Consider the following 22,299-nt stretch of genomic DNA (forward strand, 5'->3'; position numbering starts at 1 on the left):
AGAGTTGCAAATATGCTAATAAAATGTACAAAATGTACAACTGCAGTGTGCTGCTGCTGATACCCACAAAGTCAAACACCTAGATTTCAAGTTTTTATATTACTTTTTTTATACATACATTTACATGCTCTTTTTTTTCTGTATAACTAGACTGATTAAAGCTTTTAGAGGACAGTGAGCAGAATAATCACAGTGATCATTGCATAATTGAGCAGTAAAAACAGTTCAGGTCTGCAGAAAGTTCACACAGTTTCACCAGTGCAACTTTTGTGCTTTCTCCACAAAAAATGAGCATCTGATTTCTTCTCTGCTCCTGTGGTTCTAATTCTGTCTTTCAAAGTGCTGTTTGATCCTCCTTTCTTCTTTTTAAACATGTTTACATTGTTGTAATCAGAAATGTTGCATTTATGTTTTAGACTGACGGACATCTGTCCATTCCATCTTGGTGTTTTGAAGGGCCTGAGTCTTCTTCTCGTCCACCTGCACGTAGTCCACTTTGTACTCATCAGACAGGAATGGCTTCTAGGAGACACATGGAGTTAAAGGAAAGAAGACAGCGGTGAGAATTTTTKAATATTTTACACTTTTAACATTTAGTGTCATCTGTTTCAATAAACRAGCCGAGGCAGTATATTTGATGTTAGCATCTCACTGGGTTGCCACTGTTGGAGACCAGTTTGAGATACGTAATTGCGAGAAAATACRTACATTTTTACTTTGAATTGCACTGAAATGACGTTTGTGTTTATTTCACAAATGTTGCAACAAGCTTCATGCAACTTTTGGACCAAAAACTCCTTGAAGCTTGCACGAATTTCACACAACTGTGGCACCTGCAGTGTTTTCTGCCACTGAGGTGTGGGGTTATTTGTTACACGGATTACAAAGTTTATTGATCCTGGATGTAAGAATTTATTCAGCTTTATTGTTTGTCCGTTTATCGTTTATTCTCAGACACTTTTAGCAGATGTCTGAGCAAAATCTGTGGAAACAGATTTTTTTTAACTTTTGCTTTTAATCCCTTAAACCTGGCATCCTTTGTAGAATATACATAACGTTTGTGCATTATTAAAATATTACACTTTTAAAAATTCATTTAAAGCATTATATAATWAATTCGACTTCACCACCACTTACCTTCTGCACCGGGGAGGGGGATGCTGAGTTGAAATCCAGAGACAAATAATCGAGGTTTGAACTTCTGCTCCAGGGCTGAAAGTTTCCATCAAAGGTGAGGCAGGACAAGGGCCTCGATTCCTGCCAGAGAAAAAATACACAAAGATGTTACTGAATGAAAACTACTTCACAAAAAAATATAATGCCAAACTAAAAGTCTAAACTGAACAGAATATAAATTTACTTTATGAAATATACACGACTAATCAGCCTTTCTTAAAGCTTTATTACACATATTGTTGAGCCTTTTCCTTTGTGAATGAATCAAGTATCCATTTATTGAATAATTTATTAAAAGTTGAGCCAAATGTGGACAAAATCAAGCTTAAAATAACTTCCAACTTTTTTTAAAGTATAATTAAGTTAAAGAATAAAAAATAATTTAAACTTTTGTACTTTTTTATCTAGGTTTAGGAAATTTCAGAACATTTTCTACTCACACATGATATTGTAATTTTGTTTCTACACAAAAAAGTAAAAAAATAATCTAAATTGTTTTTTTTCTACAAATACAATGCGATACAAATACTTAAACACACTCTGTTTTTTCTATTTTAACTTTTTAGATCAGGCAACATCCTATTAGGTAGGATGAATTAAACAGTTTCAGTTGTATTTTGTAAATGTGTTGTTGTTTCAAAATGTGCTTTAATTTCTTATGTTACCAAAACAGAGCCGTTTGCCACTTCGTTGCTCAAACTGTCGCCGTTCTCAAGTCTTCTGTCGAGAAGTGAGGGGTTTGTTGGGAAGCTGCAGGCACACAAAGACATTATGAACAAGTCAAAATAGAAAAAGGCACAAGTGACTAAAAAAACTGGATCCCTAGAAAAAAAACCTACATTTTAGTTAATATATTTTATCTGACTGTAATAAATGAACAGTCTTGCAACAATCTTGTGACACTTCTGGGTCAGAAATTGACCATCAAAAAACTAATCTGCAACAGGTAAGATACTGTTTAYAACCTTTCCATAGAATCTAACTTCAAAAGATTATAACTATCATTTTAAAACTATACTGGTATGTATTCATATTAACAATTTTGGAGGACTAATTTCAGTCCAATCAAAGTGTCATTTATCATTTAAAGTACATAAATATGTTGTTTTTTTCTCCTCACCATAACTCTGTGATCGCTCTGCTTAAAGGAATGTGAGTGGGACATTCGGTGATTGTAGAAAGGCCTCTCAGGTCAAGAGGCGGGGGTCGAGCTGTGGATCAAGATACAAAGTAAAGTTATTAGCTGGAAGTTTGGAAACTTTGCTCGAGAAAGTGAGATAAGAGACAGCTAATGTTTGTATCAGATATCTATGCAAATAATRCACTTWAATTTTCTCATTAATCAACATTACATGTTTGGGTTTTAGGCCCAACATGTACAGGATGAGGTCTATCTTCTTTACAGATTACAGACCATAAGCTTTCAACAGATTGACAGTTTCCAGTTAATGATTATATCAGAGTTATTTGGACTTGTGTGTGCGTGTGTGTGCATGGTGGGGGGGGAGCTATAAGTAGACAGTAATCAGATCAGACCCAATTTTAAGAAAACAGGAAGAAATCCTTAAGCTWACAGCCAATCAGAGCAGATCCCAGACGAGAGCAAATGACTTCCACCTAAAAGTTAAGTTCCACCTCAAACCTCAAATGAACATCACGTCATGTTTTTTTTATGAAGCTGTTGTTTGCATCAGCTCTGTTTTCTTCCTTAAACACCCGCATGCTATGTGCTCAAAGACTTCCACGAATTGATGTGTCATATTATCAAGAAAACAACAAGCAAACAGGCAAAACTGTGAGATTCTGAAAACTTTTCTTTTATTCTAGGGGGAGACGAGGGCATATATGAGCTCAGTCACACCGACAACAAAACAGAGACTCAGTTGATACAAAATATTCAGCAGCCACAGTTACACCTAGTAACACTGATGTTTGATTGAAAATAAAGTGACAACATAAACAACTGGAGCAAAGTAGCTTATTTGTTATAGTCCATCAGCTGCAGTAGACATCTTAAATTGAGTTGATTTTAGAAGTTAATCAGTTTTAGATGCTTGTCCAATCATTACTTTTTAATCTGATAAGCAGCTCGTGAGATATTTGTGCTATCAGTTGAGTCACAGAGTTATTGGCAAAGTTCAAACAAAGACCTTGCGTGATTAGTTAGTGCTCAGAGTACACGTCGAGGATAATTCTCAACTACTACCACAACAAGTATTAGCCCAGTATCTGTAAAATCAACTGGGTTGCAATTATTATTGTGTTGGCTGCAGTCAGTTTGATGAGACGTCCATTTTGAATAAGTCTGACTTCAAATGTTTTATATACAGTCAGGGACGGCTGGTATTGGGGGCTAGTAGGGCTAAGCCCTCCTGGTGTTTAGCTGGTGTTTAGGATAAAAAATTTAAAACATCTAATAAACACAAATTTAAAAATATTGTATCACGTTTTGTGAAAAACTAGTCCCAAACAGTTTTGAGGAAACACCAGCGTCTTTCTAAAGGGCTGACGTTTCACAGTTTTGTTCATTTCATGTTTTTTTGCAGTACAAAATGATTGACAGACGTCTTGCCCCGCCCCCTGGGTTTGCTGCTCGTTGGGGCTAATTTTGTTTAGCCCAAGGTCAGCCCAAAGCCACAGGCTTCAGCCAGTGAGGGTGGATGAACAATAACGTGCCTCGAGCACGTGGTTTGGCATAGACTGAGTAGGTACGATGGCGAGGGAGATAAACATAAACGAGGTGGATTATTTAATTTTTCATTCGTTTTCCTTCATTTCTTTGGAGGAAAAACTGGAAGTGAAGAGGATGGGAGAGGATAGACCAAAAGATATTCAAATACAGCAAAAGGAAAAAGGTTTTCTGTGACCTGGWTTTAATGAAAGGACTGGCTAATGTAACTAACAAATCTATTTTTGTTTAAATGCTTCTGCTGGAATCTAATCTGCAGCRTTTTACTATATACAGCGGGTAAAATAAGTACTGGTTTCTCCATACAGGAGGCGTCTTGAAGCTGTCATTGACAACAAAGGCTTCTGTACAAAGTATTAGATAAATTTCAGTAAGTGTGTTCAATACTTTTTCCCTGTGCCATTCCACATTATTACAAATAACTTMATTTCTGGACATTTATGGTTTGATTTCTTTGTATATATGGATCACTTGGGTTGTTACCRACATCTGGTGAAAATTTCATGTCATTAGCACCTCTAGTAATATATTTACTGAGAAAAATGGTGACGTGTTCAATACTTATTTTACCCGCTGTATCTCTTTTAGCCCACCCTACAAATATCACCACCACCTGTTACTGCATACAGTGATTCCTTTCTGTGAATTTCATTACAGTCCAGTCAGTGAGACATTTTGAGATGTTTTACTAACATACTTTTTTTTAGTCTTTGCTCAAACAGTAGTTTTTGGTGGCGCACATWCGCTCTGAGACTGTTTCCCTTTGATTCCTACACTCTGTAGGTAGGATATTTACTGCTCGTAACAACTCGACACAACCCCATTTTTTAAAAACAAACAAACAAAAAAAGTTTTAATGGGCCTCTCAAAGCTGATACAAATCTCACCTCTCCTTAAGCGCGGCTTGAGGTGCCGATGAATCGGAGGCGGGGCAAGATCTCCAGGCTGACACGTCGGGCAGCTGAGAGACGAGGAAGACTCTGCGCCACCGTTTGGGCTGATGAAGCTGAGGGTCCGGGGGCTCATGGGGATATAACTGTCACACTGCACAGGTGTTGCAGAGGGGGAAGGCGACGCCATGGGGACATACGAGTCATCCTGGTAGCTTTGAACTTGTCTGTTGTGTAAACACGGCTGTAAAAAAGACAAGTATCACATGATCACAGCATAGCTTAAGTCCAGTAAAGCCTTTTTGTAGGCACCTTCATAGGTCACATGGCTTAGTTCAAARTCTATAGAAGCTTTTAAAAGCTTTAGTTGAGACATTTATTCAAAGGTTTTTGCGGAAATTATACAAACACAAAGTATTTTATTTGCTATAAGGATCGTTTTGAACATCTGATGGCAAAATGAATCTTTAAATGTGATTTTAAAATCCAGTTTAAAACATCTGTGCTGKGATTTTAGCTATAATCACACATTTAATAACCACACAGAGATTGAGCTAGAGCAGAAAATTATTTCCTGACAACATGTTTGTAGGTAAAACTGTGCCAAAATAGCTAATATTGTCAGTTTCTTCTTCATCAGGTGCTAAATACGTTGGGATGTTTTAGCTCGTCTGAAAACTGTTACCAGTCAGCTTTTTCTTCGTTTTCTTGTAGAAAAAGATTGTAATCAACCAACTTTAAATGTAATGTCAGCAGATTTATATCACATTTAGACAAAGGCKGGCTTGCTGTTTGTTGTTAGTTTTTTGTGCTACGCTAAGCAGACCTGCAGCTAATTCACGCTACTCTTTTGTTGCACAAATACGAGACTTGATCGTCTCATCTTACTATCAGCACAAAATGTCCAAATAAAAAAAACTGGAAATGTGTTTAGTTTTCAGGAACACTTACCAGATTTACACTTTGTCTTCTATCTCTTGTTAATCTGCTGTCAGCACTGACTAAAAAAACAAAACACATAAATAAATTTAAAAAAAAAAAAGAAAAACATTATTAGTAGGGTTTTTCAGTTGTAGATCAGTAATAATTCAGAACCACAGATGAGACRAGTTTTACCATCCAGAGTGAGAATTGTGGACTTTATTTTCAACACTCACCTGTCCTGAAATGGTCCAAGCTTGACAGAGAGGTCCTCCGGGAAAATAAATGAGCAYTGGCTTGGAAGTGCTGAGCGCACAGTGTCCTTGACCTTTGACCTCTGTCGTCATTCAGCAGCTCTGACAGGTGACTTGGTTTGGGCGGGAGCGGCGGCGGCGTTTGCGCCTCGCCGGCCGCCTCGGACAGGGCGGAAGGATAGGGCTTGTCGAACTGGAAGACGCTGGCGGCGCAGTGGTGCAGCGGCGAGGACGAAGACGACGGTAGGACCGAGAAGGTGCATGGGGCGCTGAAGGGAGGGTGGCTCAGTAGTCCGTGGGGCAGAATGGATGGACTCGTGTGAGAGAAGGACGGCGACGAGGACTCGGCGAGGAACTCCTTGGCTGCATCGTCCGATAACCTCTGCTCCAAGGAGATGTCGGAGGTCGAGAAGCTGTCGTGTCTACAGACACAAGAAGGCAACACGTTTGACAAACACAACAACGTGGACGAAATGTACTTTCAAAACCAGGTCATACACACCTACTAGTGCTTACGCTCCCCGTCTCACACTGTGATAGAAGGAGGTAGTCCTGCGGATGACCTGAATCCGGTTGGCTCGCTACCGACACTCGGTCAGAGCTGTCCACTGATGGCTGATTGGAGGTGGGGGTCAAAGAGAAACCCTCTTCTGTGCTCTCTGACACCAAACAAGCAGACATAAACACACAGAAGGTATTTAACGTGTCAAACTACCACCTTATAGACAATCGAAGCCAGTGGTTCCCACAGTTGGGGTCGGGAACCACAGTGGCTTCCTGAAACATCATGGTGGGGTGTTGAAATGGTTTTCAGAATAACATTTAAAAATGATTACAAACAACAATATTTTGGCTTAGTTGTCACAAAAGTGTGAGGTTAGTGTACTTAAAAATGGATAAAATTATAAGAACATTAATACTATGCCTAGGTCATGGGCAGTATAGGCAAATACTAAGGGCTCTGTCCATCTAGGGGGCAACACAAATGCAGGACATCATATGATGCAGTCAGGACTAACTACTGGTGCTCAGTGTGTCAATAGAAAATAAACTAAGGATAATAGAAGTTTCAKTTATGACCTCAGGTAAAATTCAGGTTAAAGTCTGGTTTCCAGTCCTATACTTTCATAAAATACTGATTTTATTTTGTATTAATCCCAAGAATTTAGTGAARTTCTRTTCAATAGTCTGGAAAATGCAGAGTTTTGATTAGATCTTTTACAGAATTTTCCAGGGGATTACACCTCTGGATCCCCCTAAAACTGCTTCAGTCTACAGCTGCTGGTTAACCTGAACAGGTGGTCCTCACTGCTGTCAGCAGATGTTGGCAGGTATAACGTAGACTTCTGGTATTCGGTTTCAAATTAATTATAATGTTAACTATTTTAATTGGGCAACCTGGTTTTAAAGGTAAAAAGTAATTTCAAAGATTTAATTTGGTATGTGAATGTGTGTCAATTGGCAGTGAGGTTTAGAAAATGAAACAATAGCGCCACCTGAAATCACACGTCACACATATCTCTGCTGCTGGTACTTTGTGGGTCAAAAGCGGAAATGTTTGGGAACCATTGATCTAAGCTGTGTGAGCTATACAAAAAAACCACACTAAAAGCAGACACACTTCTCTGTCCCTTCTCCTTTTTTGTTTGGATATTCTGTCTCTGTTTTAGTCAATTTTGGCTTTCACTCAGAAATTTCTTTCATTCCATTTCGCTCAAGACCTTCAAGTCAAGGCCGTCTCTGCACAGCCACGTATCACCAAATAAAGTAAAAAAAAAAAAAAATTAACTCCCCAAAAACGTCTTTGCACGTCCTCAGGAAACATTTGCCACTCCTAACAGATGTTTACGTTCTCTCATGGGCACAAAACAACCTTTTTGCAAAAGTTAAAACATAAGTTGTAGACATAATCATTTCCTGCTTCACTACATTGTTGAGGGGGAAGGGGGGCTGCAGCAATAAATATATACATATACATATCTTTGTTTATCATTTCACACTACAACTGTCAGCTTTTCAGATTCCACTTACACATCTGCTAGTTTGTGCCGTTGCTCTATCTCTTTCTTGCAGACAACAGTCTTCTAACAGACTTTTTTTTCTAATAAACTCATTGAACATTGAACAGTAAAGCAACAGCGTCCCAGCGGTAGAATTCAGTGTGATAAGTTTAAGCATACATCAAGCTGACGCAGTCTGTTAAAGATATGTAAGTTAAAAATAAGTGTACACAAAAACGTCCTTAGTTTGTCTCGCTGTTATCTCTCGTCAGACTGCAGCAACTTGAAGCTGCGTGACAAGAAGCGTGTAAAACAGATTTAACTGTTGGAAACATCTTTACACAAACAACCTGACTGTTGMTCAGTTTGTCTTCCCGCAGTTACATTGGGCTTCTCTGCTGCACATGTCTGGATTTAGGTCAGTTACAATGTCGCACAAAGAGAAAATAAAGACACGTTACTGTCAAATTCGAATAGATCAAAATGCTGCTGTGGAGAGGCACGATATGCATCTTATGGTTTTTAACCATGTTTGTGTGGCTTTAAGGGGTCAGTTACAGAGAAACGTCTGTTTCACAGAGCTGGCTAAGTGTGGTGAAATTAATCAGATGGGTTTAGGGCTGTGAATCTTTCAGTTAAAAGTACTTATTGCATATTATAAAATAAAACATTTTTAAAGAGGTTATTCTAAACTATGAAGAGATAATGGTGGGACTGTGATGGTGYGGTTTCAGAGAATTTATAGCAGTAGATTTATTAGATATATCAATATGCAATTCTGATATGCGGGTACACTATGTAAACAAATATGGTGGATAAGTGTAGAAACTCAGAGAAAATGTTAAGGTAGAAATAGAAAAGTYAAATTGGGGGGAATCAAGCGATGGAGCGTCATAAACAGGGGGCTTTGGATTCAGAAATTATGCGAATTCAGATTTGCAAAACATCTTCCATACCAGGAAAATCAAYACTTTCAACCTAATCTATGTTTATCTGCTTACTTGACTCAACACATCTGTGTGTAAATATGTAACAACACAACAGAAATGTTTGACTTCACAACTGTTGAGCTTTTCTACGTCACTTCAATTATTTATGTAGGTTGTTGGCAGTTCTTTCCAATTGTCATGACTAATTTTTAATTCAACACTCATTGTCATCACTGAGCAAATTTTGTTTCTTTCTTTATGCCTTTTTTCTTTTTCTTTTTTTTTTTTTGGACCAGTTTTTACAACATTGCAATACTTTTCAAGTTTTATTTTTATTTTTAGACTCAAGACAATTTTCTTGAAATTTTGATGCACATCCAGTTCCCATTCGTCTGTCTGTGTGTCTCAGCAGGATTACATGAAGCTATCCAAATGAATGGGTGAAACGTGGTAAAAAAAGGATAAAAAAGTGCAGCTCGGTCACAGTATTTCAGCACATGTTGCTGCAGGTCTGGAGTCACATGTTTTTAAGAAGGTGAACCAGAAGTTTAACCTTGGAGCAGCTCTTTTAGTTGTATAAAAGTTGTGAACCCAGCTTGAACAGATAAGTCTGCAGTGATCACCACAGCTGCTGTGGGTATGAGGTTTTCTCTTTAGAGTCAAATATGTTTGCAGCAAGTAAACGATAGCGTTTCAAACCTGCAGCAGATAAACAGATGTTCACCACTTCCTTTGTGGGAAAAAGTAGCACAAATTAACTAAAGAACTAAATCAATGTTTTATTTTTAAGCAAATGTATTTAGGAACTAATGCTGCGATCCCATTCCCTCAGGAGCTGGAACTCTGTTCTGAGTCCAGTTACTAAAGAAACCAGCAAGACCACTTGCTAACATTAGCTATGCAAGCTGACAATATAGATTTATCTTCATTTTGTGCATTAAAATACTGAAGCAACATGTTCTTTTTAACAAAGGTAGTAAAGGACTGTGGGTGCTGCTGATTCAACACAATTTAAAGTCACAAATTTGAAAATAAAATGTGTTGGGCAGCCATACTGGGTTCTATGCAGCCCCCCAGGGCACATCGGGGGATTTTTTTTTGTTTGTTTGTTTTGCATTATCTTGCAATACGTTTGCATTACCTCAAAATACTTTTTGCGTTACCTTGCAATACTTATCAGCGTGCATTGCCAATGCAATGCACACTATTATGATTCGTTTCCCATCCAAGTCATCTCAACTTTGGCATGCTTCTCCTCCTGCATACTTTGTCCTAGAGCTGCCATTTGCCAAATGATGGCTATGCCTTTTGGTGCCTGTAAAAATTTTAGTTTATGAAATATTAATGTTTAATAAATTATAATGGCAGTCAATGGAGCCTTGTATTGGTCCAATACTGGCCNTCAACACAATTTAAAGTCACAAATTTGAAAATAAAATGTGTTGGGCAGCCATATTGTGTTCTGTGCAGCCCCCCAGGGCACATCGGGGGATTTTTGTTTGTTTGTTTGTTTTGCATTACCTTGCAATACGTTTGCATTACCTCAAAATACTTTTTGCGTTACCTTGCAATACTTATCAGTGTGCATTGCCAATGCAATGCACACTATTATGATTCGTTTCCCATCCAAGTCATCTCAACTTCTCCTCCTGCATACTTTGTCCTAGAGCTGCCATTTGCCAAATGATGGCTATGCCTTTTGGTGCCTGTAAAAATTATAGTTTATGAAATGTTAATATTTAATAAATTATAATGGCAGTCAATGGAGCCTTGTATTGGTCCAATATTGGCCCATGCTGTACTCAACTTGTTACTGCACCATAGTTTAATATTTCAACTCAGTAGTTCAGTGTTTGCAATACTAATGTGATTGTATTTTTATGTTTTACCATAATATTGTCCTAATATTGCGTTATTGTTGTAATATTTTTCAAATTWGTGACAACCATTACATTGGCAATGTGGCCTCTTTCTGCACACATACAAACCAAACCCTGGCCTCATTCTCTACCACAGCTCTAATGGTATCATGGTTAGTGCCATGGGCTTTCATGTGGGAGATCAGGGTTCGAAACCCAGATACAGGACCTTTAACAGAAAATCTCTACAAACTTCATATTGTCACACAATTACCCTCATTACAAACACCTGCTAACTTGACAGGCACAAGCTGGAATAGAAAACACATTTGAACTTGGTCACATTTCATTCTGCAAGTCCACTGCTGCAGACAAAGCCATGCTACAAGGCAACGCACACTTGTTTTTACATCGTAAAAACCCATGTCTAGTAATATTTGTAATGCTTTTTTTTATTGTATTGAATAAGACTTTTATTTTGAAATATYTGCTTACTGAATCACGATGTGTCACCACAAGTCAAAGAAGTTAGTGATATTGTGCGACTGCGAAGAATTAAATATCTATATTTTACGCACACTGTATCTATTTATAACTCCATTCGTAGATGTGAGATGTTTATGCCAAATCTGAATATAATGGTGCWCATGTGAATTTATTTATAAACCAGCAGGCAAAAGGCTAAAAGTGAGATRACGCAAAATAAATAAATAAAAATCCCAGATGTCACCTCAGGGGCTCCATACATTTCTGAGAATGGGGTTGGGAGTAATTTTCAGGAGGCGTTCCAGGTCATTTATTTATAATTGGACACAAACAAAAAGCACCAYAAGACACTTTTTAAGTGTGGTTTTCACACAGAAAAGAACTAAACTGTGTGTCTCTACCTGCCTCCTCCAGGCTCCCAAAATGGCAGATCTGACTGATGCTCCTGATCCAGCTGTTCATCTCCTCCTCCGTTTTGGCCACCAGGTAGAAGATGCGAGAGGACGTTTTCACTACAAACAGGTGCTTCCCGTGAAAGTCCCGTTTTACCCTGAGCTGCCCGTTAAGCATCTCGACCTCGCACTCCTTCAGGTCGATGGTCCGGATGGGCTTCTTGGAGTTCTTGCTTTGGTAGTACTCCAGCACATCTGGATTCCCACACATGCGTCCAGTTCGGAGGACAAACCAGCGTTTGCGCCATGCCTGCAGGTGATAGAGTCCATTTGATGTTGGTCAGAATCATTTAAAACACCATTTCCTTAATCAGAAGTCACTTTAATTCCAAAAAAGGCATCCAGCAGCAAACCTTTGCAGCTTCAAACTGGTTTTCTTTTTTTTTTCTTTTGTTTTGGTCATTAAGAGGAACCTCAGCTCCAGTTTCCCAGAAGTACAGAGAAGAGGAAGTTCACTGTATTTAGCAGAAAACATCTAACACAACGAAAGAGTTATTTATACAACTTCTGGTTGCAGCTTTTTCACTGAAGACCAGCTGAAAACAAAATACTGCCAGTATTTATAGTTTCTAAGATTTGCTTAAACCTCCGAAGAGTGCAGTCCTTTTTTAAACTGCAATGATTAGCGACATATTTCAAAGAAAGGCAAGTATTATTAAGCCATATTCACGAGTTGAACACAAACRTCACCCGTTCTCACTTGGTTTTGTGGCTTGGTGTGGATGTTGGGGTGGAGTCTGTCCTGATCTTATTGTGGTGTGAAACTTTTTTTTTTGTCTGCATGTGGGTGATCTGCTGCGACACAAGTCAGTCAGTAGTTTGTGTTTTTACCAGGAAATGGTAAAAGGACTCGCCACACTTTGCTGCTGAAGAAAAAACGCTGACATTTTTTAAGAGGAAAACAAAACTACTGATAGATCAGTGGTAGTAAACTTTCCCAATTTGTAAAGTTTAACTATCAAAAACAAACTATTATGTTGTTGTTGTTGTTGTTGTGTAGGTGGACATCAGAAAGAACTCATGGAAATTTTGTTTCACTTTTCTTTATCTAACATGAAGACATTTTCCTGACTGAAACATTTAAAAACAAAAAAGCTGTTTAATTAAAAACCACAGAAGAAAGTATTCAGACCTTTTCACCACATCTGATGGCATTTATTTCTTTTTCTCCCTGCTGTCATGTGACTTGGTCAAATTCAAACATCTCGTCGGTGTTGGTGACAGCTGAGTCATTTTAAACTGGGTCATTTATACATTAGCAGAAATGACTCACTCACCAATGGATTCAAACACCTTTAAGTGCAGCTTGAACCTCAGCAAACTGTCTGTTAGAAAAATGAACAGCTGGGCGATTTTTAATAAAACTCATAAAGTGGTTACTGGACGCACATCTACGGTTGATTGTTTTTTTTCTTAAAGTTAACCTGAATCAAGATGGATGGAGTTTGACGTGGTAGTAGCATACGCTGAGCGTTTGCACGATTAGTTTCTCTTCTTTTTTTTAAATAAAATAAGCTGCAAATCTGTCATTTCTCATCACAAGAGCATCGCTGTCTAATTTTTACGCTTCAAAAAGAAAAAAATATAATGTTGTGCCCTGTYACTCAGAGGATTCTCCAGCACAAATGGCATTCTGACAAAGAGAACGAAGATTTTCATACTGACGTGTGCCAGCACCTGACATTTGAATGAGGCAAACAACCTCTGCCTGAGACAACACAACCACACACACACACACACACACACACACACACACACACACACACACACACACACACACACACACACACACACACACTCCTCCTCCAGTCGTGCAGAGGAAGTACAAACAGCCGTCTTAAAGCTGGACTATTTCTGCTGCTGCTGAAGTGTCTGCCTGCTGCTGCTGACATTACTTCCCATGTTTCACAATCCATGCACTCATCACACATACAGATGGACACAGAGCAGCCTAACACTATCACATGACACCCCCCCCTCCCTCCCCTCCTTCCCCAATCCACCCCTTCCACACAACAACCCCACCACACAAACAGTGAGGGGCTCGATGCTCCTCATTCTACAGGAGTTGGCTCCAGCTACACTTTAGAGGTGTCTGCCCCCACATTAAAAAACACAGCTCCAGTTCTGAGGAATGGAGTCAGGCAGCCAAAATGACTGGATTCCTCATTCTACATCACAAGGTTAAGCAGTGAACATTCCCCCTCTTAACAGAGAAGCCAAATATATACATTTAAATATAAAAGAATGAAACAAGTGTCTGACGTCTGCTTCAGTACTCACAAATCTCTTCAGTTTCTTCTCCGGGGGGGATTTAATGAGCCAGCCGGTGCACACCACATCCCCAGCACTCATGTTGACTGCAGAGAGGGCTTGGTTCTCACGGCAGCTGCTGCTCCTGCTCCAGCTGCTGCTGCTGCTGCTGTGAAACTGAGAGCACTGTGAAGCATATCCTGTGTGTGCTCTGGTATTCAGCACAGACACTCCAAAAGAAGGAAGTAAAAGAAACTGAACACACTGGCTGAGGGAAACAGAGAGAGAGAGAGAGAGAGAGGGAGGGAGGAGGGAGGGAGAGAAAGAGGAGAGTTAATAAAGAGGAGGAGATGGAAAACAGCTTCAAATGTTACATTTTGAGAGATTTAGAGGCTAATCTGAACCTTCATGAAGATGACACTGGCTCCTCCTGTTAAAGCATTATACAATTTTACCATAATCTCTGCGGTTTTTCGAGCAAAGCAGAACAAAAAGAAGTTTTTTTTAATCTTTTGCTGATTTATACGTCAGCCAGCGTCTCACTGTGTTTAAATATTAACTGAAAAGAGCAGAAATTGGCAGAAGCTTTTTACACCCAGTCTCAGCATCAGATCCACTGGATATTGTTCCAGTGCTTGACCCTCGTTAACAGATAACATAAAACTGAATTATTTACCCAGCAGATTTCCAGAGTAACAYATCTTGTTCTTATGTAAACAGGTGGCAAAACGTAAAAAAAAAGCACTCATTCAAATCATTGGAGACAGTTTACATTAATGCTGCAGGGTTTGTTTGTTTTTTCATGTAATCCGACATTTCCTCGACAAAAAAAATTCAGGTTCAGTGTGTCAAAATGCAACAACTGCAGGGCAGTCATGTTTCACTATTATTTACATTTCTTATTTCAGTAGATATATTTACTACTTGTGTTTAGTGTTTTAGAAAGAGACAAATGATTCTATTTGATCAGTTCTGATCTACTGAAAAGGACTTCTGTAAAAAGGTTCTGAACAATTAATATCTTACCTGTTGTAGATAGATTTTTAGACAACTTCAATTTAAATGAACAGAGTTTAATGATGTCAAGATTGATAAGATCATGCATTTTACGCTGCAGTCAGTTTCCATTACATGATTATTTATGTTGGTTTCCTAGGGTAAATACGTAGCAGCAGCTGGCTGTGGCACTTCCATTGTGGCCTTGCACCTCCTGTTAGGATATCATAATATTTCTGCAGGAATAAATAAAACAGTTTGCGTGAATTGCAGTGAAATTGTTTTTAAGTCTATGACTAGCAATTAGCTCACCAAGGAACTTTTGTTTTCTTCAAACTGAGAGGCCGTCCACACGGGAACAGGTGTTTCAACCCTGAAAAAAATGTTTAAAGAGCCCCAAAACAATATTGTTTTGTAAAAGAATTTCTAGAGTGAAAAAACAAAAAAGATAATTTTTGTGCAACCTTTTGAAAATGAAAATGTTAATGTCATAGACCCACCTCTAACACACAACTCGAGGGTGTTTTCTTCTGTTTACTGTTTGCACCCATGCTTTCTGCACATGCTCCATGACTTGTTTCCTGTTTTTGGTGTATTTTTGGGGCAGTGTTCTTACTGACTACAAGGCTTGTGGTTGTTTTTGTTGTTTCCATGTAGATGAAGTCATTTCTAGAATTATTTTCCTTTTTTAAGCAACGAAGCAAACGGGTAACTCCAAAAAGGTTTGTCTCTGTCTTTGTTGCTTTGAGGACGATGTAGTTCTGAACAGATCCCTCAGCCACTTCCTTAGTGGTCATTGCACAAAGTCTCCTGAGTGAAGCASCCCTCCCCACCACCACCAGAACCTCATCTTCCACATATGGTTTGCTTATTCCTTTCACCTTGTGGCAGTTCTCATGCTCTTTTCTCCTCTCACCAACACTGCAGCATTATTGACAGATGTTTTATTCTGCTCTTTGTTTACAGTGTTTAGTTGGTTGACCAGCAGCAGCAGCTTGTCTGCCTTAGAAATATGTTGAAAAACACTTAGAGCTTCTAAAATAATAATAATAAAAAGCTGTATGTAAATGTGATCTTCTAGTCTTTGCCTCCAGCACTTTTTCACAGTCAAACTGAATTTGAATATTATCTGCTCCTCATCAGCTTTGCACATGGACCAGGCTTTCGARTCAACACGGTTCATATTCAGGTCTAATCTCACGGTCCCATCTGTCTGCCCCGCTCTGTCCAACAGTCACTGCTGCTGCCGTCCTCTGGTGTTTTCAGCTTTCTTCATGCAGCTTCTACAATGAGTAAACCCAAGTGATACATGGGTCTGATGGGTAACAGCTTCGTTTTTCTCCATGACATGGATTTTAACCTTACATGAGTAGAAAAATATTCCCCAGAGCTCCACTAGTCATTGAGTCCGAGAACTCAAAGCAACTATTGCTGAAGATGGACAACATAGTTTTATTTAAAGTACGTGTCAAACTCAAGGTCCATGGGGGAAAATGTGGCCCCCCACAGTGTTTTATATGGCCCACTAGAGCTTCAAATATGTATTGTCTTAAAATAAGCGTATGCTGCTTTAAAGCATTGACCATAAACTGCATGTCAACTATTTTACCCACAAAATTATAGCATCCCACCACTAGGTAGAGGTGCACAGAGTTCAAAAGTAGCTGGCGGCCGGAATTTGCCATGTGAAATTTTCATTTTGCATTTTCTGCTGCGACCTAGTTGTATTGGAAAGTGGGAATTTCCTATTGACAAGTCATGAAGTTAAACTGGAACACCCCCTCCAGTGGGAWTTCCTTGTCAGAAGGTGAGAGAGTTCATAATTCAAAACAGCAGCTACTCACAACAACTTAACAGTGAGTAAAACTCTATTAAAGCATGAAGCATAACGCTACATAATAAACAGAATGACTGTTTTTTTTTTACTCAACATTTTTTTTCTCTGTTAAAAGCCTTTGTCCAACTGAGAATGGCTCTGCAATCCATGTTTTGGTTGCAACCCAGCAATTAAAAATGTACATTTTTACAGTTACTAAAACTCATGTAAAACTGGTTACTACATGTTCAAATCTTCATACTGTAGACTGCAGAGCACAGCTGATATAAGGGTAAATATGAACAGGGTGTTCCAACAAACCGGAAGAAGGCATGAATAAACCACAGTGCATTGCAAACTAACTGTAAAAAGTAACATTACTGACTAGTTTAGAGAATAAACGTCATTGGGAGAACCCAAAGCAGAACCCTTCAAGTTGCTGTATTAAATAGTGAAGTGTAGGGGGCAGCAGCGCAATGAACCTCCCCGGAACTGCTCACATAAGACGAAGAAGAGTGTGCTTTACGGCAGTCACCAAAGAGTCTAGAAAAAAAAGATTACCCTTAGCTGTCACTTATCACAACTGCAGATTTTACAGGTCTAAAGTGACWARCCTTTAGCTTTAAATTATAACATTAAAGTGTTGCGTTTTTCTATTTAGAATCATAAACACAAACATCGTGTCAAAGCATTAAATGCCATTAAAGTGATTTATTTGTCACAGTAGAAGCGACGCCATTTTTCTCCCAAAGCACAGGCGTTATCCGGTTTGGTTTCATCGGCGGCGGCTAATCTTCGTTTCGAAAGAGTCTCCGTGTCTCCTCTCTGAAACGAGTGACCTGTCTGTGGCCTTGGCAGAGTCGGTGTGGTGCTGCTAGTTGTTAGCTCTTGGCTGTCTTATTTACTATAACTAGTTTTCTGTCTGATTTGTGGGCTGTTGACGCCGCCGTCGTTGCAGCGGAGCTGAGCCACCATGCTGAAATGCTGGACTAAGTGTGAAAAACTTGCACCTCTTCTTCGAGCCTCATCAACACTGTGCCGGCAGAATGCGATAAGAACAGGTAAGTTATGGAAAACTAGTTGTTGGCTCGGTTAGCTGGCCTACATTCATTTATGATTGAATGAATGAAACTGTACAGTAATTATGCATCTAAAACACAGACAGCTTAGTCTCGTTAGCTTAGCCTTTTAAGCTAGTCCGAGGTTATGTTGACTATAAAGCTAACTGGCTAATTGTTAGWTGTTTTGCACCCTGCATATTCTCTGGGACAACAAAATGTGTTACCAGTATGCAACTCCAGTAATTATCCAGTTTAAGGCATACTTGCATTCATTTCTTACATGATTATGATTACAGGCAAAAATAGTTCATGCATAATGTTGGAGACACAAATTGAGTGGGTTAAGTGTGTGTTTCATTTAATTACCCTAATTTACAAGCATGAGGTTATGTGGATGTAGATTCCTTGTTGTGCTGTCAATGTTTAAACATAAAATCTAGAGACTTAACCATGAGCTAATTATGTAAAAACATTTACCCATAAATCAACATCTACAGTCACCTCAGAGCAATGGAATAGTGAGGCCATTTTTTTCACATTTTGCTGTCAACTGAAAACATTTGGGTTTAGCATGGTTGAAGAAGAAGCAGATCTGAGTGTTGCAATGACTCAAAGTCCAGTCCTCTACCCGACTGAAACCCTGCAGAGTGACTTTAGGAGCTGCAGAGAMGATATCTGCTCACTTTAAAAAAACTCAAGTACCAGTAATGTAAAGAAGAGTGGGCCACAATTAATTTACAACAAWGTGAGAGACTGGAAGATTACTTCAAGTTGTTCTGTATATGTAACCATAGAAATGTAGATTATGTTAATTATTGATAAACTGACTGCCGTTAATRTAGCTGATGTTAAATTAAAACACAAGTTTCAGTATTGCTCTTTATCCACTCACCCAAACAGCAAAAAACAAACAGTCCTGTCATAAAGACAAGAGGACAATAATATTTTATTCCTTTCATTTATTTGTCTGCGTGTTAGCAAAATATATTATCATCAGATTGTAATGAAAGTCTCAGAAAATAATCATTATTTTTAATTTGATGTATTTTCCTTGTTTGCTAGGTGTAGTTTCTGTGTTAGTTTATAGTCGATTTAAATTTTTAAAATGGAATTAGCAGTTAAAAATAAATGAAATTAACACTTAAATTCCTCTAAATGATTGTTTTTCTTATTCATCCTTTATTCATTATTAAGAAAAAAAAACATGTCTTCCAAGTTAATTTGAACAACAAAGAAATAAAGTACTGCATTTTCGAGTAATCCTGTGAGTCTTTGTGTAGTGATGCTTTTGTTTTGTGGCGTTTTCTCTTTTTCAGAGTTGAACAATGTCCGACCACCAACACGTGCCCGCATGTCCCAGAGCCCACTGGAGAGTAAAGGCAACCTGACGTACGCCGTCTTAATGGGAGCAGCCTTCGTTGGTACTCTGACACTCGTGAGTACGATTAGTCCGTCGAATACTTCGCTAAAGATTCAGAAATGTTTTGGCAACAAATGTTAGGAATGAGTTTCATCTGTTTGTGAAGTTTTTTTTTCTTTTCTGAGTGACAACAGTCTGAACAACGAAAAGAAGCTAAATGAAAGTGCTGAACAGTTTTTGGGCTTTTATTTTGGTAAATTCAGAACCTGATTGCGCCAGACATTCACTGTCGGAGTGTTTGTGAAATCATGCTTGTTTCCATCAGATTGTGTGGCTTTTTATGTTTAATCATTTATTTAATTGTGAATAAAGGGATGGTTTATTTTTTTAATGTCACAGATTATGACCGTAAAAGGAGACAATCAAAGAAATGCGAAACGTATGGAAGAGATCTCAACCAGTCTTCAAAGATCAACCTCACACTTCGAGTCAGAGTCCCCGGGTGCCGGTGAGCTGCTTTTTGATTGATTTCTTTCAGACGTCATATTTCACCTSTTCCCTGAACTGATTTCTGCTAAGAGATGTTGAGATAGTCTGTGTTTAAAGGCTGGTGAAGGCAGCAATGTTTTTGTCTGTTTGTCTGACTGTTAGCAAAATATCTTATGAACCACTGGATGGATTTTAATGAAACTGGTGGAAATTTTCGCTTTTGGAATAAACCCAATTCAAGATGGCTGCCACAGATAATCCATAATAGCCAGCACTACAATGGCTGTAACCCAGCCAGAACTTGGCAAATTGAATGTGATTCTGCACAGGAGTAGTGTGAAGTGGCAAGATAAAATGTAAACACTGGATAAAACGAACGTGGCTGATTTACAACAACTTCAGAACTGATCTATATCTGGATCCATATTTAGTTTGTTGTGCTGCACATGTCATCATCTTCCTGCATGCAGGTGGCTTCAGGACTGCGGATTATTAAACCTAATTATTGTCACATTTTAAATTATAATGTAAACTACAACGCAAAAAAAAAAAAAAAAAAGAATCTGAGCATTAAGACCTGCAGTAAAAACATAACCTTAGTCTAACATTTTGGTGTAAAAGGTGACATGTAATATTTTTTATTAGATGTCAGGGCTTTAATGTGTGAATTTTAGCTGCTGAATTCATTTATATGAAGAAAGAGTGAATTCATCCTTACCTGCTACTGGTCAGGTTATTAAGAGTGAAACCTACTATGCTCCAAASCTCAGAGCGTCTGTTTTCATGTTGAGAACATCTTGTGTTTTTTAGTTTGAGGTTATTTGCTGTAAGAGCAGACTCTGAATCAGCTGACTCTGCAGCACACAGTTCAGCTTCCTCTTTGTTGCCATGAAAACAGCAAATGTGAAGGTGTCGGAACAAAATGACAGTAAAACTGTGCTCCAGTGAAAGTAGCATTTCTTCAAGGAAAACTAATCACCCCCTACTCATTTTATGCCAAAGTTTTAAAAAAAGATCTGTTGGCACTCGGAGCGTATAACATGGATTAGTCTCACCTACTAAAACACAACAAATTAGCTTGAGTTATAGCYRTTTTTGTGTTTGCCAAGGTCAGTCACCTATAGCGGCCATCTTGAGTGGAAATGAATCAGAAAGTTAATCAGTTGTAGAGGTACAWTCAGTAATTAGTTTGTGAGAGTTTCATTAAATTCCATCATTGTTCTTGAAATATTTTGCTAACAGATATGAGCAATTTCATGATAATTTCTAGACAAATAGTTTAAATAATGTCGTGACTTTTTTCTGGAGCATCTTTTTTCTTCACGTTTCTGTTTACCCTTCAGGCTGCAACAAACTGTACAAGAGCAGAGCTGCAAAGAAAAAAAATAATTTTTTCACAGTTCTGGACACATCATCAGAGCAGAACTTTGTTTTTGTTGGTGTCCAAGTATTATAGTTGTTGGTCAGAAATCTGAAGTGGGTGCGTGGATTTAAATAAAAAACATAAAGACTCAAATTCTTCAGGTTTTTTTGAAAGAATAAAAATATCCCGACCAGARCTAACTTTGTTCTTCACAAGTAAACAAACCACTCTCTCGGTTCTTGCGTAATGGGTGACGAGCTTCAGTTCAGGCTCAGATTCAGTTTCTAGTCCTACAGTTTGGTTCTCTTCTCCCTCAGCTGTTTCCAAGCCCAAGCCGAGCCCCCCCGCCTGAGGCAGCAGCACCTGAGGGTGAAGCATCAGCTGCAGACCCCAGTGAAACCAGTGAGCCACCTACAGGTTGTCTGCATACTTTGATATTTAAATCAGACATATGTAAAGTCAAGTCATAAACACAATTATATTAYAAACTTTAGTGGATGAGCAAGTTTTAGCTTTTTGTTTTCTCTTCACCACAATAAGTGAAACCTGTGTATGGAGCAGTGATGTAAGGTTTTCTGCTGCCTCGTTTTGATTGGTTGAGGATTTGGTCACACTTACAGAACTTGCAGCAGCAGAACTTTCTGGGCTTCAGCGTGAAGCTATAAAAAGTGAGATGGTTTTAAAGTTGGAGAGGGAAGCAGGCAGACGTGACACAATGTAGATTTTTACTCCTTCACATTCTGACATTAATTTTAAGCACMTGTGTTTACTGTTACCAAGGAAGCTAATGTCACTTATGTGAATAATTTTTATTATTTATCTGRATGTTTTGTAAAATGCACCGATTTATTTGAGTCTGTGTTTTTCTCCTCTTTGCTTTCTCTGCAGCAGACGCCGCACCTCCCTCCCACAAGCTGCCCTCACACACCCCCTACTAGAGCTGGGCAATATGTTCAAAATTTAAATCACGGTATTTTCAACATTTTCACCGGTTTCACTGTATTTGACGGTATTTTTCTTTTCATCGCAGCTGAACTGATAATAAAATGTACAAACCCTGCTTATTGACTTTTTTTCTTTTACTGTACCTCTGTCTGTGTCGCTGTTTCCCTCCTCTGTGTCTGTTCTTCTCTGACTGGTGGTTGGAGACAGTAGTCATGCATTTTGGTCCAGTCGTGAAGGAGGAGGGTTAAGAAAAGATTACAATCGGGTTTCTTGTTTTATGTTATTTATTAAAGCTTATCAGCACGACTCACCTTGAACACCAGTCAATTCCAAGTCCACTAAGAACTACTTCCTGCAGGC

The 22,299-nt window shown here is 38.7% G+C and overlaps 2 protein-coding genes across 3 annotated transcripts; one reads left to right on the top strand and one right to left on the bottom strand.

The window, feature by feature from the left end:
* Positions 1 to 80: 80 nt before the first annotated feature.
* On the bottom strand, positions 81 to 14,238 carry LOC106516428 (GRB2-associated-binding protein 3-like). The gene is made up of 10 exons (XM_014006789.1): positions 13,940 to 14,238; positions 11,606 to 11,906; positions 6,433 to 6,589; positions 5,913 to 6,352; positions 5,707 to 5,756; positions 4,753 to 4,999; positions 2,297 to 2,387; positions 1,842 to 1,926; positions 1,138 to 1,257; positions 81 to 522 (listed from the first exon to the last, which is right to left on the bottom strand). The coding sequence occupies exons 1-10, from the start codon at positions 14,009 to 14,011 to the stop codon at positions 406 to 408; spliced, it is 1,680 nt and encodes a 559-aa protein (XP_013862243.1). The 5' UTR covers positions 14,012 to 14,238; the 3' UTR covers positions 81 to 405.
* Positions 14,239 to 19,070: 4,832 nt separating this feature from the next.
* LOC106516430 (protein transport protein SEC31) lies at positions 19,071 to 22,035 on the top strand. Of its 2 annotated transcripts, none has more exons than XM_014006791.1 (4): positions 19,071 to 19,217; positions 19,542 to 19,650; positions 21,312 to 21,411; positions 21,883 to 21,948. In XM_014006791.1, exons 2-4 carry the CDS (start codon positions 19,573 to 19,575, stop codon positions 21,930 to 21,932), a joined length of 228 nt encoding a protein of 75 aa, XP_013862245.1. In that variant the 5' UTR covers positions 19,071 to 19,217; positions 19,542 to 19,572; the 3' UTR covers positions 21,933 to 21,948. The 2 variants fall into 2 exon arrangements, 1 of the variants encoding a protein (XP_013862245.1); XR_001310097.1 differs by having other exon boundaries at positions 19,072 to 19,217; positions 21,886 to 22,035.
* The last annotated feature ends 264 nt before the right edge of the window (positions 22,036 to 22,299 follow it).

This window comes from Austrofundulus limnaeus, unplaced genomic scaffold (genome assembly GCF_001266775.1).
Source record: "Austrofundulus limnaeus strain Quisiro unplaced genomic scaffold, Austrofundulus_limnaeus-1.0 Scaffold37, whole genome shotgun sequence".
In the NCBI taxonomy this organism is placed as follows: domain Eukaryota; kingdom Metazoa; phylum Chordata; class Actinopteri; order Cyprinodontiformes; family Rivulidae; genus Austrofundulus; species Austrofundulus limnaeus.